This window comes from Echiichthys vipera, assembly GCF_963691815.1.
Source record: "Echiichthys vipera genome assembly, chromosome: 5".
NCBI classification, from domain to species: Eukaryota; Metazoa; Chordata; class Actinopteri; order Perciformes; family Trachinidae; genus Echiichthys; species Echiichthys vipera.
In genome coordinates this window covers 29,223,682-29,240,227 of record NC_139830.1, presented here as the reverse complement: position 1 = coordinate 29,240,227, position 16,546 = coordinate 29,223,682, and the positions used below count along the sequence as shown (strand labels likewise).

General features: G+C 39.4%; 1 protein-coding gene across 1 annotated transcript; it reads right to left on the bottom strand.

Annotated features, from left to right (window-relative positions):
* Nucleotides 1-12,412: 12,412 nt before the first annotated feature.
* Nucleotides 12,413-16,239, bottom strand: LOC310947592 (cobalamin binding intrinsic factor-like). The gene is made up of 5 exons (XM_083914440.1): nt 16,148-16,239; nt 15,660-15,769; nt 14,035-14,176; nt 12,977-13,113; nt 12,413-12,860 (listed from the first exon to the last, which is right to left on the bottom strand). Exons 2-5 carry the CDS (start codon nt 15,724-15,726, stop codon nt 12,799-12,801), a joined length of 408 nt encoding a protein of 135 aa, XP_083770566.1. The 5' UTR covers nt 15,727-15,769; nt 16,148-16,239; the 3' UTR covers nt 12,413-12,798.
* Between the last annotated feature and the right edge of the window lie 307 nt (nt 16,240-16,546).

Here is a 16,546-nt window from a genome sequence, read left to right as displayed (position 1 = left end):
ATTTGCGATGTCTTCTAACAAGGCCAAGGCTGCCATTGTTAATGCCATTTTTCATTAAATTGCGCACGCTTTTATATCCTTATCATTATTTTATATCCTTATGATTGCAAACACGTGTGTGTTAATTGTCCATTAATGTGTCTCTGATGCGCACATTACACTGAGGATGAATTGTTTTCACATAACTAACAGTTTCCCAGCATCACCTCTAAGTGTCGCAAACGAACAATAGCTGTAGAAACGTGCGTACGACAGCCATGAAGTTTGCGTGGCGCACCGCACATTTCCACGGTCATTTCACTTTTGATACATCCGAACGTTGGCGTGGAAAATGGCTTACGCCACGTTTTTGTGCGTACGCAACATTGATACATGAGGCCCCAGGTTGTCCAAAACAACCATTTTCTGGTTTGTTTGTCAGTGGGTTCCCACCTACAACTAATTGCTTAAGTAAATTGTAGCCGGTTTCATAATGGAAGCCTCCTCTCCTGAAAATGACATGAGTTGCTGTTGCAACAACGGGCAGCCGGCCCCATGACCAAAGACAGCTACTGATTATTACTTAATGTTTAGTCATTACATGCACATAAATCTGGATGCCAGAGAAGTGTGTAGCTATACCCATGTAGCCTCCGTCACTGTTCAAAGTTGTTGAGGTCAAGAAACATATCCAAAGTGAGACGATCCACAATCCCGTCCTTATAAAGACAAATATTGCCTAGTGAGCCACAGCTCTGGAGATCGGCTCTTTAGATGATGAATCGAGTTGCTAAAGCAGAGGTAGAGAAGTACTTTGATCAACAGTGATCAAAGTTTTACAGTGTAAAAAGTGATAATAAGGGGGCGGCCAGTGGCTGAGTGGTTAGAGCAGTCGCCCCATGTAAAGAGGCTAAAGGACCTCAAGACAGCGGCCAGGGGTTTGACTCCGACCTGCAGCCCTTTGCTGCATGTCTCCCTCTCTCTCTCTCTCTTTCTCTCTCTCTCTCTCTCTCTCTCTCTCTCTCTCGGCTAGGGACAGTACTTAAATGACTTGACTCCTGTTAAACAATAGGTTAGGGGTATGGATCCTGGTGCGTCAGTGTCCACCCCGTCTCTCAATGGGTACACCGACACACTTGAAGCTGTCTGCTGCTGCTGTGGACAGAAGCTCTGCAGCTCTGCTCTCTGCTACACTTTATAAAATTTAATAAATATTTACCATAATAATGTATTATCGAACCCACCATCCATTCACTATTAATCACAATATTTATGAACCTATCCACCCGATCAACGGATTGACTGCAATCAGTGCATCACAAATCAGTATAACAGTGCAGGGGCATTTCTCTGCATTGAGTATTAACGTTTAATTCTGGCGTAAAATCCTCCCATGGTCTTTTTCGGCACTTGCAAACATCAAATAAGCCATTGAGACAGTTTTTTTTGTGCATGAACTATTAATTGAGAAATGATTAGCTGCCCCGAGCTAATCACTGTTAGCCACGTCCGGCTGTTAGCGATTCTCCCAGATTTCTCCGTTAATAGTTGTTTTACGGCGGGCGGCTGTGGCTTGGTGGCAGAGTGGGTCGTCCTCTGTTCGAGAGATTGGTGGTTCGATCCCCATCTCCCCCTGGTCCACATGTCGAAGTATCCTTGGGCAAGACACTGAACCCCGAATTGCTCCCCGTGCTGTGCATGGGTGTGTGAATGTGGTGTGAATGGTTAGATCAGATTAGATGGTTTGTAGATGTCCACTGCCATCAGTGTGAATGTCTGTGTGAATGGGTGAATGTGACAGACACTGTGAAGCGCCTTGAGTAGTCAGATGACTAGAAAGGCGCTATATAAGTCCAAGTCCATTTACGAAAAAAACAGTTTCTAAAGCTTATTTTAGTGTGTAAGTGCCGACAAAACCCATGATTTTGAGCTGGAATTACACTTTACTTACTTAAACTACTTTTACTTTTAATACGTTTTCCTTATTATACTTACATACTTTTACTGAAGGATACATTTTTAATACGGAACTTTTACTTTACTATTTTCTTTTTTAGGCCTTTAATGCTTTTATTTTTGCTAGTGCAGCTGGAGATTGACAGGAAGGTGACATGCAGCAAAGGGCCGCAGGTCAGAATAGAAGCCAGGTCATTGCTGCCAGCAAAGTATTTCTTAGTGTGGTATTACTGCTATTAGTAAAGGATTGTGCACATTAAAGCTGTTAGCTACCGGTCAGTGTTCTGTACTCTGCAGGTCTTTTGTTAAGACACTGTAACTGAAACTTTTGTGACAGGGTTTGGGCAACAGATGGAGACATCCTAATTACACTGGACACAGTAGTCAGCTCCATTTTGAAACTTCTTGCGGCACATCGCACATGTCTCCCAATGAATCTCCTGTTCAGCAGCCATTGAAAGCAACACCCAACCCTTTTAGCAGTAAGTGAGTGGAGTTTTCTTTCTATCTTTTTAAAAATATGAGTTCTCCGCTACGGTTGAAATTGTTCTGACTTGAGAATTAAGATTATTCTACTAGTGTGGCCTGGAGGAAATGTTCAGGCATAACCCAGGCCAGCAGGTAACAAAGCCCTAATTGGTCTGTAATTTGTCTCTTGTAATAACAGGTTTAAGAAGAATGACACCTGGCTGCTGTCACACACACATACTAAACCAGGCTTAGATAAACAATTCAGCTACTCACCTCACTCCAGTGCATGCTCACACCAGTGATGGAGGCTCCAGAGCAACCACACCACCCAAAACAGCTGTACTGTTTAATCATGGAAGAACCATTTTGATGAAAGCGGTCCATTTCACGGTGTTGAAGACGTGTCCTGTTGGTGGTGCAGTCTGCAATCAGGCTACTTCTACACTTTGAGCCCATCAGTGTTCAGAACATTGGGGCGACTGTGGCTCAGTGTCAGAGTGGGTCGTCCTCCATTCGAGACATCAGCGGTTTGATCCCCAGCTCCCCGGTCCGCATGTCGAAGTGTCCGTGGGCAAGACACTGAGCCCCAAATTGCTCCCCGTGCTGCGCATGGGTGTGTAAATGTGGTGTAAATGGTTAGATTAGATGGTCTGTAGATGTCCACTGCCATCAGTGTGAATGTCTGTGTGAATGGGTGAATGTGACAAACACTGTGAAAGCGCCTTGAGTAGTCAGAAGACTAGAAAGGCACTTTATATCCATTTACCAATTATAAGGGAAGGCAGTGTAAGAAAAGATCCTGTTCAATTACAGTAAACTACTGGCAGCTACATTTATCCATAGTTTACTGTAATCCTACAGTGTTCTAATATAATAGACAACATCATTTTATTACTGTAAAAATATTACAGTACTGTGCTGTATAGCATGTAAGCTTTACAGTATAATACTTACTACTGTTATTTTAGTGTTCGTACCGCAATCCCCATAAATAGTTCTTTACTGTAAAATATATTAAAATACTCTGGAATGTAACATGGAGAAAATAATGTTTCAAACATTTTACATTTCAAAATGAAAACCCATGAAAATTGCATAGAAAAGACTGACAAGAGATGGCCTTATAATATCAAGCTTTTATTAAAGCCAGTGCAGTTCTAAAACATTTTATAAAACATCCAAACACATAACAACATTACTCTCGCTGAAAAGGCTCTCAAAATTCGTGTCCTAGAACATGTACCCTGAACTCAGTTAGCTTTTTTTTTTTTTTTTTACAAGAGAGGGCCATATAACATTGCATTTTCTGTATTAAAGCGACATCCAAATACATTCAGCAGCTAACACATTTGAAGTGATGACATTCTTGTGAAATACAATCCATAAGAACAATTAATCCTGTCAAACCAGTTCTCCACCAGACAACTTGCATACCATGCTAAAAGTATCCTGCTTCAGTGTCCATTGTTCAAGAGGAATGATCATGTGCAGTTGAGAGCGAATGAAAGAGCAAACCCGGAACAGCAAATATTAAAACAACTGAAATGCACGGAAAACTTTTTTTGTTTTATTTATTTACTTATTTTGAGATTCTATCATTATACCGCGGTAAAATGTGATTATTCACTTTTTGTCACACATTACCGCTCTATTACTAATACTCAGAAGTGCCTTTTTCAAACCAGTTTAACCACAGACCTGAACTGAAAGTTTCTGGCTAAAATAAGACATTTTGAAAAATGTTCTAACACTCACAAAACATTTAACAACAACAAAAGCAAATACCACAATCAAACAACACAATTTGTGGTCAAATTAACACATTCTTTCATTCAGTCATTTCAAAGTGGACAAACAAAACACAAAATACAGCATGAACCAATTGAAGCTTAGTTTCAGTTGTATGTCTGTTCGTTGATACTTAACATAGTTATAGTTTGTGATAGTAAAAAGCATTAACTGTAGTCTTTCCTCCAAAGAGGATTTTACTAGGGACCCTGCTGCACTCATGCACTATTTTACAGTGAAATTCTGCAAAAATATATTTTCTAAGTATGCTTCCTTCTTCTTGTGTGCAGGTCTTCCTGTGCCCATGAACTGTTGTTTCCATATAAGACCTTCAGTAAGCACCTAGACAAGATAAGCGCAACACACAATATCTGCTTGGATATGAGAGCATGACTTTGGGTGTTAATGTTGGAAATGTAAGGACGGATGAGTTTGTGTATGTAAATGATGGACTGTGACGTGAAACTGTACCGCTCAAAAAGAGAATTGCCTGGAAATGCAAGAACATCTATACACGGTCGGATAATCATCTCCCGACGAATATTTAATTCTCTGTGCAGTAATGCTGCACCTTCATCTACGGGATCATTATCAAAAGCACATGCCATGGTAGTGGAAATAGTCACCATCTAATATAACTTCTAATGTCGGCCTACTGACTGATTTTGGCAATGATTTTCTCAGAAATCAGACGGAACTATAGCAGAACTATACTACGCCAAAACTCGCCTGCTGACTGAATGAATGAGGAAATCAAACACCGTGTGTGGCTGAAAGAGGGCGGAGACAGAGAGAAACTCAAGGTTTGCTGAGAAAACGACAGAGAGGTTAAGTTACCTCTCTCTGTGAAACAGGCTAGAGTTACCCCTCTTTCTCTGGTTTGAGTTACCTCCCTTTGTGAAATGGAAAACTCAGAGTTTCCCTCATTTCAGGGTTAACAGACTCAGAGTTTTCCCTAAACCTGCTTTGTGAAACGGACCCCAGATCTGTTGACAGCACTGAACTGAGAAAACATTGGCATTGACCGTGTCCTCTGTATGTCACCGGTCAGTGTGACATATAAGCACTTCAACAATGTTTTGTTTATAATCAAACACATATTTGGCGATCTGATAACACTTGAATCTGATATATATTAGCGCTCTTGGCTCATGAGGAAATATTTACTTGATCTATCTTAGAAACCGCTAAATATCAAAGTAAAGTGGTGGCGTAACACAGGTTAGCTGATAAGAAAAGAGCATATCTATATTCCTTGTGCACAAAGACAGATTTAAAGATTTGGCAAGGTATAAAACCATTTTTGCTTTATTATTAGAATACCTCAAAAAAGGCTTCGAGTGGACTCTATGAAATCTACTTTAAAGACATTCATCAATGACCACTTAAGAATGAAAAGGCAGGCATTCAGATCAGGTGTTGAAATGATAGTCCTTACACCCTTACACCCTGCTTTTGTGGCCTCTTACAAGTACTTGTTTAAGGAAAATTGTCAACAGTGTGTCAAAAGTCGGACTTTCTACACTAAGTATTATATCAATAAAGTCCACAAGCACAACCTTTTGTGTCTTATTATATTCTGCTATAAGGACACTAGAAAAACGTTGCCTTAGTCTCCATTTTTAAAGAACATTGTGGTTGATGCTCCTACATTAACCACAGCTGACAGTGTGGCTAATGTAGTTTTTATCTTAATGATAGAATGACTTTGAGATTTCCTCAGGTTATTATGAAATATCATGATGGTCAACAGAGACCTCTGCTGGCAAAGCACCTCACTAACAAGACAGGAGAATTGACTATAAAGGATGTGCCACATGGTATAGAAAGGAAAACATTATAATAAGGATATACTGTGATAAATACATGGATAACACTTGACTTCCTGCATGGAAATGCATGATTCAATTAATGTAGTACTTCATGAAATAATCAAAGATGTACAAGAACTAATAATATCTTATGCATGACGTAAAGCTGAAGTTTCTGTAAAAAATATGGTTTTTTTTCAGATTTGCTGAAATCTTCACTATATCCAGACAACACAATCAGACCCACGATCTGTGACAAATGAATGTTCTACCTCTCTCTGTGTGCTCCTAATCATGATTCCATCAAGGCAGTCCTCCTCTCCTTTCTAGTCTCTGTGTTTTTGTCTCCCTCTGTCAGTGTTTTCCTGTATGTTCTCTCCTCTCTGTGTTTCCCTGTTGTGAGCTGGTTTTCCGGCAGGCTGATCCAAGTGTTTCTCGTTGGCACTAATCACCTGCCTCCCTGTATATTATATATTATATATAAGCCGGCCCTGAGTCTCATTCGGGGCCGGATCGTTATTCAAGATACTCCATATTTCTCAGCTGGTTTCATCCTTGTCGATGTTTTTCCTCTCACTCCTCCGTGGACCTATTTGTGACTGTTCCTTGTGTTTTTTGCCCCCTCTCCATGTTTTCCCCTTGTTCTCTGTGCACCCTTTGTGTTATATAAGTTTCATTAAATCTGTTAAAACTGACTCCCGAGTTCCGTGTCTGTATTTGGGTCTAATCCTCCGTGTTTTCCCCGTCACCGTTCGTGACAACTTATGCCATCTACTAAATCCACTGCACCGGACCAACAACATCGAAGGATTCTCCAACTCAGCGTCAATCACTGCACAAAACACTTTATGCGATAAAAGATAATACAGTAAGAGAATATTGATTCATATTTGATCACTGCTGCCTAGTTTCACAGTCTGATCAGAGTTCAGAGCAGTCATTGACACTACGTCAGAGACTCCACTGCTCTGAGTGGTCGGTATCAGTCAGGTGCAGACAGAGAGGAGTCTGGGAGCAGACAGGAACAGAAGGTGGAGGGAGAGAGACTTTTTCACAGATCTACTGTTTCACTGTGCTGTCAGGATGTAGTGACATGGGAAAAAAAAAAAAAATTCCATTGAAAGTTACCCACTTCAGCTTTAATGAAAGAACGATACATTGATACATGCAACAGCTATGGTATCGCAGTCAAAAGAATCTGAGTTACTAATGATGTCATGTCTACTTCATAGGAAAGTCTGCAGTTAAAGGGACAGGCCAAACAAACGGAGCAGTCACAGCAGTGATCTGAGAGGTCGCAAAAGGGATTGATTCATAAGCAACAAATGATTTAGAACACCAGCATTAAGAATATGTTATGTATCAGTGCTGAACATGGACCATGTCACCACTTTATTTGAAGGGCCACAAAAGTGTAGCCTTGGGAGATCAGGATGGTCTTGCTAGCTCCAGTGTATTTTACTCACAGATCAGTCTGGTAACCTGCAGCAGAGAAAATTTGGAGAAGGTTGCCAAGCATCCGAACATCGTGGGTTTTGAGACGGATTTACCGTAAGTGTGATGAAACGAGACGCAACTGTTCAGTTTAAACAACATGGAGGCTTCCACGGATGAGTTGAGCAGCTATTGAACAAACAGCTCACTAATGCGTTTTTCTCTTGGATCCTGTTGGAATATGGACCGGGCTCATGATATTGTGCCTTTGATACGTAAATTCACGTTACAGAAACGGCAAATATCCTTTACCGAAATGCACTGCTAGTACGTCATACGCTTGTTGATCTTATTGGTTGATTTGGCCTGTCTCTCACCAACATAGGTAGTGATAGACAGATGATTTATCCAATCAGCAACCAGTATTTTCACCCCTTCCTAAAAGATCTCCAACCGAGAGTTCCCAGATGGATATGCTGAGAAAATGCAAATTACGCGAATCAATCCACCTGGTGGAGTCAGGTTAACAATAGTGCTGAAGTCATGAAATATTTGAATTCAACAGAATGCATGCACACTGCTGTGACTGCTCAGCTTGCTTGGCCTTTCCCTTTAATAAAACACACATTTTTGGAGGGGGTGGAAGAGTATCTTGGCACATGATGCAGTACAACTGAAGGACACAATTTAGCAGTGCAAACATTCTTTCATTACATAACCTCAAGGTGACAATTGAACTGGCTATGTGGAAAACATTATCACCTTTTTCAAACTAGGATCAACAAAATTCACTCCGCTCCAGTATGTAAACAGTTCTGAGTGGAATAAAACACTGTAGCAGTACAGTGAGTTTACAGTCAGCGGAGTCTCAGCCCTGATGATGATGATGATGAGGATGGCTGCTCTGCTCTCTGCAGCCCTGCTGCTGCTGCTGCTTCCCGGGACCCTGACTCAAAGTAAGCTTCAGATTCATTCATAAAAATCTAATATATCAAATGATTTTCTGATATGATTACTGCATATGAAAACGTGACAATTATTCGTCATCTATCCTTCAGGAAGTAAAACAGTTCCCATGGATGTGGTGGTGGAGAACAGCTTACTGGGCACCAGTCCTGAGACCTTCAGCACTCGTGTGGCTGACAGAGGGATGCTGCTGGGTGCACTGACGAGGCTCATGCACTCCAATGCAAACTTTAAGTGAGATCATGAAATCCGCTGTGACAGTCCGCAACTTACTGATACGAAGCTTTGTTTGAGAAATTACCTTATGAGAAGATAAATGTGCTTATTGGTAGTTTACAATAGTGATTTATAACCATCTCACAAAATACTTTTCAATCATTTTCACATAAATGGACTTTCTCACGACCATTGAAATACAGTATAGTACAAATGTATTTCTTTATTTTTGTGACAACAGCTGAACTGTAACCAAACACTGAGCCAGTATGATGTTTAACTACATCGCTGATCTACAGATTATATCCACACACCCAACCACCGTCATCTGATGGGTGTCAGGAAGCAGCACGCTTTCCTTTTTCAGCCAGAGGGCAGTGAAACACAGCTTTTCAGCCTGAGATGCAGTTACTCGTGACACTGACACTGGCTCAATGGCAAAGTCTGAACAACACTGTAGCATTTATTGTTTTTAATACTGAGCACAATAATTGTATAATTATGGGCAAACTGTCTAAATGTAAAAGTACCAAAACTACAAGAAGAAATCAATACACTTTTAAAGACTTTTAAAGAAAACCAGACCTACCTTTTTATGTACACAATGTTACGTTGTGAGTTATAATGTGTTTTCCCTACAAAAACTCCAATGACCTAGCTAGTAATTATTTAGAAAAAAACAGATCAATGTTCTTCCACCTTTTAATGTCAAACTCTGAACATAGATACAAAAGAAAACTTTCTGACTGCTAAAAGAGTTTGAGGCAGTAAACAAGACATTTAACTGTGACATTATGATGTTTTGTTTTTGATTGAACAGTAAAGGTTGTGAATTTTACTTTAATCAATAAGTACAGACTGTATCCATGCTATTTTAATGAACAAAAGTTAAGATATTCAAATAAGATTGTTTAATTGTAATTTAAGGAAATTTCATTTAATCTTTGACACTTGGCCAAGTAATTAAATATACTTAATCTAGAACCCAACATTGCTCACAGCATAACTCATACATAACAATTGCACAATGTAGATCAAACCTCAGATTGAGAGGTTAAGTGTGATGAAAAACATATTAAGACCTTGATTGTGTCATTTGAAGACTTAAAATACAAAGTTGTCCAACAGTGACTGAAAGGTGCAGCAGATAAACAGATATAAGAAACACTGATGGTGGTTTGGACAAATGTATGATCATTTGCATAATTTGGGGAAAAAACTGTATTGATTTTGATGAGAAAATAGTGGAAAGGGCAATTTTGCCAAATGGATTTGATGCCGTAAAGGAGATTTGTTTTTTCTTAATTCAGAAAGACTCACACAGAGCATGTTTAAGTGTCTAACAGATGTAATCAAACAGCCTAAGTAAGAATACATCTTGAGGAGGAAATATCCGGTTACCAGAACATTTAAGGTGAAGGTGGAATCCCAGGAGATTATAATTCAAAATGTAAGACAAAGTATCATCTTAGAACTCTACTCGTGTCCCCTTTATTTAAAGATAACACTTACTATTACTACTAATTAATATCAATTGCTGTTTGTTTGGTCCTGCAGGTTCACCTACACAGAGGATCCAAACTACGGTCCGTACCTGGAGAGTGTGAACGGAGTGGCTGGAAATGATGAAGACCATACATACTGGCAGCTGCTGGTCAAGACTCCAGATGGCAAAATCACAAGACCTGATGTTGGTAAGTCCACATTGCAAGTGTCTGTTCATCAGTCTTGTTATCATTTTACTGTATATCAGATAATAATGCACCATCTGTATGGCTTTTTCTTTGCAGGTATTGGATGTTACATTCCCAGTGCAAATGAGCAAATCATCCTGAAATTTACAGCGTGGTGACGATTCAGCAGTCAGTGTACATCAACATGAGTTCAGAGCCGACAACATGCTTGGGTTTTAGTTAACATGTGTTTAGTTTGGAGTGATAATATCATCTGAATAAAACATTTAGCTCTTCCATCTGTTGATTTGAATGGATTTTTAAAGGGAATGAACATAAGGGAATAAACAGTTGACATCATTGTGAGCGCCATAAATTAAATTCTACTCCGATGTCTCAAAACCTGGATTTATGGCATCAAATCTATCAGTATGACTGGATTGCGATATGAGAAAAAAAACGTTTTTTTTTTTTTTACTAGCCGTGATAGTGACTTGGTGATTGTAGTGTCTTATGTGTTTGAGTGAGTGAGTGTTTGTCACCATCAAGCCCCCACCACAGCGACTTCCTAGTTTATCCAATCAGGAAGTGACATAAACTGCAGTTCTCAGAGTGTCCACTAGGGGCAGGTTTCATAATAGAGGAGTTTCTCATTGACCCCCATGTTAAACAGGCCGTTTTCACAGCATGATTAAACCTGTTTAAGGCCTGGTACAAAAAAACATTCTAGTCTGTATGTTTTGGGTTATATCTCCATGACAACACTGAGGGGGGTGAAAGTTTTTGTAACGGGCTAGTTTTTTATTTTATTGTAGGTCAAAGCTGATGAATAATTAGGTGTGTGGGCCTCTTGAGTGTCAGCTAGCCGCTGGCCCTCACTTCTCCTCGGAGCTAAACTTCAGCCAGACGGCTGTATCTCCCTCCCCCCAACGTCACATACATGCCCTTTTTCGGTAAGAGGAAATAAGGGGGAGTCCAGGGGCGACTTTAGCTCAGTGGTAGAGTGGGTCGTCCTCCATTTGAGACGATAGTAGGTTTTGGTTGTTTTGGTTGATCCAGTGATGTAGCGAGTGTCCCTACTTCTTTTCCTTTCCCTGTGTCATCCCTGCAGTTACCGATAGTTACCGATAGTTACCGATAGTTACCAAGGCTTACTTTCGTTACAGACATTTATCTTTTTTGCTACATACACATTTCAGGGAAGGTTCACTATTTTAAAGACGCAGATACCATGCAGTTCTTCTATCCTGCTGTAGCACTGCTAAGCTCTATGGTGGCAAAGAAATGTTTTACCAATTGAAGAGCATTCCTACTTATAACTCAATGTGAGCAGGACGAAGCATTTACAGTTTTGAAACAGGGTCCTGCCAGGTTGCAAATCTTCCTCATTATGTGCTATAGGTAATGTATCTGTGTACAGACTCAAGAGGGACTCCTATAGGGACCAGATAAGTGAAAATAAATAAATAAAATAAAATAAATTCTGATGAGGATTTTAATCTTTATAATGAAATATTCAGAACTCCACTGGAAGGACAGTATATTTATAGTGGTCCATGTGAATGCAAGACTTTTCTTTTTGGCAAAATCTAAGCTCAATACACTTCTGGGAGAAGCAAAGGCTGTGAAATGGGTAAAACTAAGATTTTAAAGGGCCTTCCACACCAAGAACTATAACTATAATGATAACTATAAATAGCTTTTAAAATTGTTCTCACCACAACTATAACAACAACAGTGGGGAACGATATCACTGGGAACAGTATCACACTGACATTAAATATGATAAGGACGAATAAATAAATATAAATAAATAATAAATAAATAAATATATCTTATCTGTTGATTCAGACAACCTCTTTTATGGAAGCTCATTCGATGCATTTAGGAAACACAATAATGCAGAAAATGAGGCATCGGCAGCGTTCCGACACTCAGGTCATTTTCATTATAGTTATCACTATAATGACCTTCGTGCAGGCGTCCTTTGAGTCAGATGAAAAACATAGGAAGACCTTGTTTCATATAAACCAATGCACTAGTAGCAACACTGATCTGTAAAACTGTAAAATTGATCGTAAAATAGAGTGAAAAACATAATACAGATTTGATGATGTAAAGGAGATTTTATTTTATTCATTTTTTCTCAATTCAGAAAGACTTCCACAGAGCGTGTTTAAGTGTATGACAGAGTATGTAACCCCACAGCCTTAGTTATAAGAATAAATCTTAAGGAGGAAATATCTGGTTACCAAGCCGGACATTTAAGGTGGATTTCCATGAGATGACAATTCAATATTTAAGACAAAGTATTGTTATGTGAACTCTTTCCTTGTCAATACTATGAACAAACAGTCTGCTTCCCCAATGTATTTAGAATACTTCTTACATTACAACTCTCTGAACAAGAAACAATTGGAAATGGAAGTTGATTGCTAATCTTTGAAATTCATGATCATACAGTGGCTTTGATCCCATGTTGATTTCCAGTGGCTGCTGATTCTTTAGTATTTGTTATAGTTCAGGATGATTTGGTCATTTGCACTTGGAATGTAACATCCAATACCTGCAAACAAAATCAAGAAAAAACAAGACCGTTAACTGGTTTAGCCTCCAGAAAGAGCAAAATACAGTGGATGTTGACTATAAAAAGACAGAAATGTGTTTTCTCGGTTGACTCACCAACATTAGGTCTGATGATTTGGTTGTTTGATGTTTTGACCAGCAGCTCCCAGTACGTACGTTCCTCTGAACTTCCAGCCAAACCGTTCACACTCTGTAGAAGCGGGCCATAGTTTGGATCCTCTGTGTAGGTGAAACTGCAGGGACAACCGCAGATGGTATTTTTGTCACTCAGTCTGTACATGTGCTTAAACATATGAACCGTATCTACACTGATCAGATCAGATCAGTCTGTATATGTGTTTAAACATATGAACCGTATCTACACTGATCAGATCAGTCTGTATATGTGTTTAAACATATGAACCGTATCTACACTGACTGATCAGATCAGTCTGTATATGTGTTTTAAACATATGAACCGTATCTAAACTGACTGATCAGATCAGTCTGTATATGTGTTTAAACATATGAACCATATCTACACTGACTGATCAGATCAGTCTGTATATGTGTTTAAACATATGAACCGTATCTACACTGACTGATCAGATCAATCTGTGTGTCACCTGCTGCCTCACTCACTGATATCCAGCTGAGTCATTTTAAAGTCAGTGAATCAGTCAAACACTGTTGATTTGTTCCCAAAGAGTCGACATGAACACTATTCTGGCTCAACACCTACGGAGCCTTCGGGTCCGTCAGGTCCCGACACTGTGACTAGCTGCGTTTTTGTTTTACTTTGTTGACAGCACTATTTTCTTACCGTGCTCACATAGTGTTCATGTATTATCTGTCACTCTGTTGCTGTTTAGCCTCTTACATATTGATATGGCGAGGCATCTGGTTGCACATCCGTGACCAGATGAAAAATTCAGTGGCTCACTCTAGAATTTTGGTCGCAAAATGTGACCACTTCTTTGCAGTCTAAAGCCCTGAAGTTGATTACCCGATTCACTGGAGTACAGTCCTTTAATTTTTTTGCAGCTGGGAAAGGCACTCCTCACTTAAGGGTGTAGGCTAGCCGTCTTTTCCGGTGCTTGCCCTACTGACAGCATTTGGTTCTATGTATGTTATAACTTTAAGCTGAAGCTGGCTAACAGCTGATGTGATCTCACCAGAAAGCCTTGTTTGATTCCTGCAGTCTCCTCAGTCCACCCAGTAAGATTCCTCTGTAAACCACAGAAGTGCAGTAGGTCTGATTGGGAGAGTTTGTCACAGAGTTTGTCACAATGACACTAATTGGAGTTTGATTAGATTCTGAAAAAAAAGGAAGTCAGAAGTTCAGAAGATGGAAAGAGGATAAACAATATGATATAGCTGCAATAATAAAATTGAATTCTTCTCAATGGCAGGATGGCTGCGGACATTTAATAATGAATCAACTGAAATATGTTTAACCCTCCTGCTGTCCTTGGGGTCAATTGGACCACATTCAATGTTTAGCATCTCTAAAAACATGGTTGACATCATTTTTTTTGCTTAAATTTTAATGAATTTTACTATTTTTATGAGGACAACTGGAAAGACTTTAAATTGACATGATTATTTACAAACAGCCTGGGGTCAGTTTGACCCCAGGCTGTTTTAACTGTATAAGACACATAAACACACATTTGTTTTGGTTGTTTAGGAAAACACTATGGTTACTATTAGATAAAAAAGTTTGTCTCGGAAATATGTAGTTCAACACACACCAACACACATGCACATGCACATGCAAAATGCTGGCAACCCCCACGGGATACACACCTGTTGGCAATTCTCACAAACATTGGCAACATTGTTTCAATAGTATATAGAGCTATCTGACTGCACCGGCAGTAGTGTGAGAACCACCGATATTTCCCATGACTTGTGCGCGGGGACATTTGGTCCCTGCGAGCACAGTGATAGTTCAAGGGGGGAGCAAACATATAAAAGCTTCCACAGCAGCCTTCTGGGCCATTTATCTTGGTGCTGTGTGCTTTCTCGCCATGAAAAGCAGTGAGGTTTTGTCACAGCTGTTAGACAGTGAAAGTGACATAGAGGGGAATGTATCTGAGACAGGGGACAATGTTGAGGAGGACCCTGATTATGATGCATCCTCCTCTGATGAGAATGAGATCCTCATGTGACCTCTCAACCACCAGCAGACATGTTACCTTCCAAAATTGGAAAGTCAAACAGTCAACTTAGTGCTGCTAATGTCACTACAATTATAATAATTATAATTATATATATCATAATCATTATAATCATTGTTATTATTATATTTTTTACAATTCAAATATTTAGAAATGTTGTTGAAACCGTGTTTGTTTTTTCCTGGGGTCAAATTGACCTTGTATGTACATGCTACTGTCCTTGATAATGGAAATGACTTTGATTCCAAATATTATAAATGACACAAAAAAGTACTTACAAATAATTTGCTTACTTTAAAACACACAAACCTCGATCCAATTTTAGGTCAATCTGTAAAATATTTTGTTTTCTGATGATCATTTTGGATGTTAATTCTGGCTGTAATTGCTCGTGTCAAACTGACCCCAAGGATAAAAGGTGTTAGCTGTACTCAAGTCTCACTCAGCACAGCCCAGGAAGTTGTGTTGCTGAAAGGGGGGTGTTTTTAAAATCGGTACCCAAACTGTGTCAGGTCCACAAGTGGGGAAGCAGAGGAGCCATGTTTCCCCAGAGACAGGGTTTCTTTTTGTGCACATATTTCCAAGACCTTTAGCTCTTTAATATTAAAAAAGCTCACTCGTAGCTGGAACCTCAGGTAGCAGTAGCAGCAGCAAGGCTGCGGAGAGGAGAGCTGGAGTCATCATTCTGACTGCTAAACACCAGACTGAACCTGAACACACACCCTAACTACAAAGATAGAGAAAAACATAACAGCCAAATGTCAAACCATAAATTTGTATAAGTTATTCTAAAATTGTATGTTTTACAACTGGTTTTCAACATGACTCTATTCATCCCTCAGTTCAGGGCTCTCATCCTGTCTTTGACATTTTACTGCTACTGCAAACAATTAAAAAATAAAAGTAAAATGATCATGTGTGGACTTTTTATCTCTGCATGTCCAGTAATCAGAGGCAGCTAAAGGCAGACAGTACCACATCATGTCAAACTACCAAATCTCTTAAAGTAAGTTAAAAAAAAATTAGCCAACACCATTTGAAATAATAAATAAAAAAAGTTGGTAACAATATATTTTTATAATGTCTTTCTCATCTTCACTCTTACCTCTAACAGACCTGTATGGGTGCAGGAGTTCGGATGCTAATCCTTTGGTTGGAAGGACTCATAACTCTTATAGTTCTCCTCCACACATTGCATCATACTGAACAACCAATCATCACACATGATGCTGCTATCCAGCTGAGTCATTTCAAATCCTTCTCACAGTCACAGGAAAATATGTGCTATCATGAACAATGGACACATTGAGGAACAGTGCACTGTTTTGGTAAATGACAAACTCATTTGCATTTTGGTGATGTAGTTGTGCAATTATTGCATCAAGGAAGAGATCACCACCAAAACTTGGAGAACTGGATTGACACTAACTGGTGCAGGTAATGTTAGCAAGCAAGAGCTTGGCAACAAATAAACTGTTCAAACATTGCATTGCTACAGTCACAG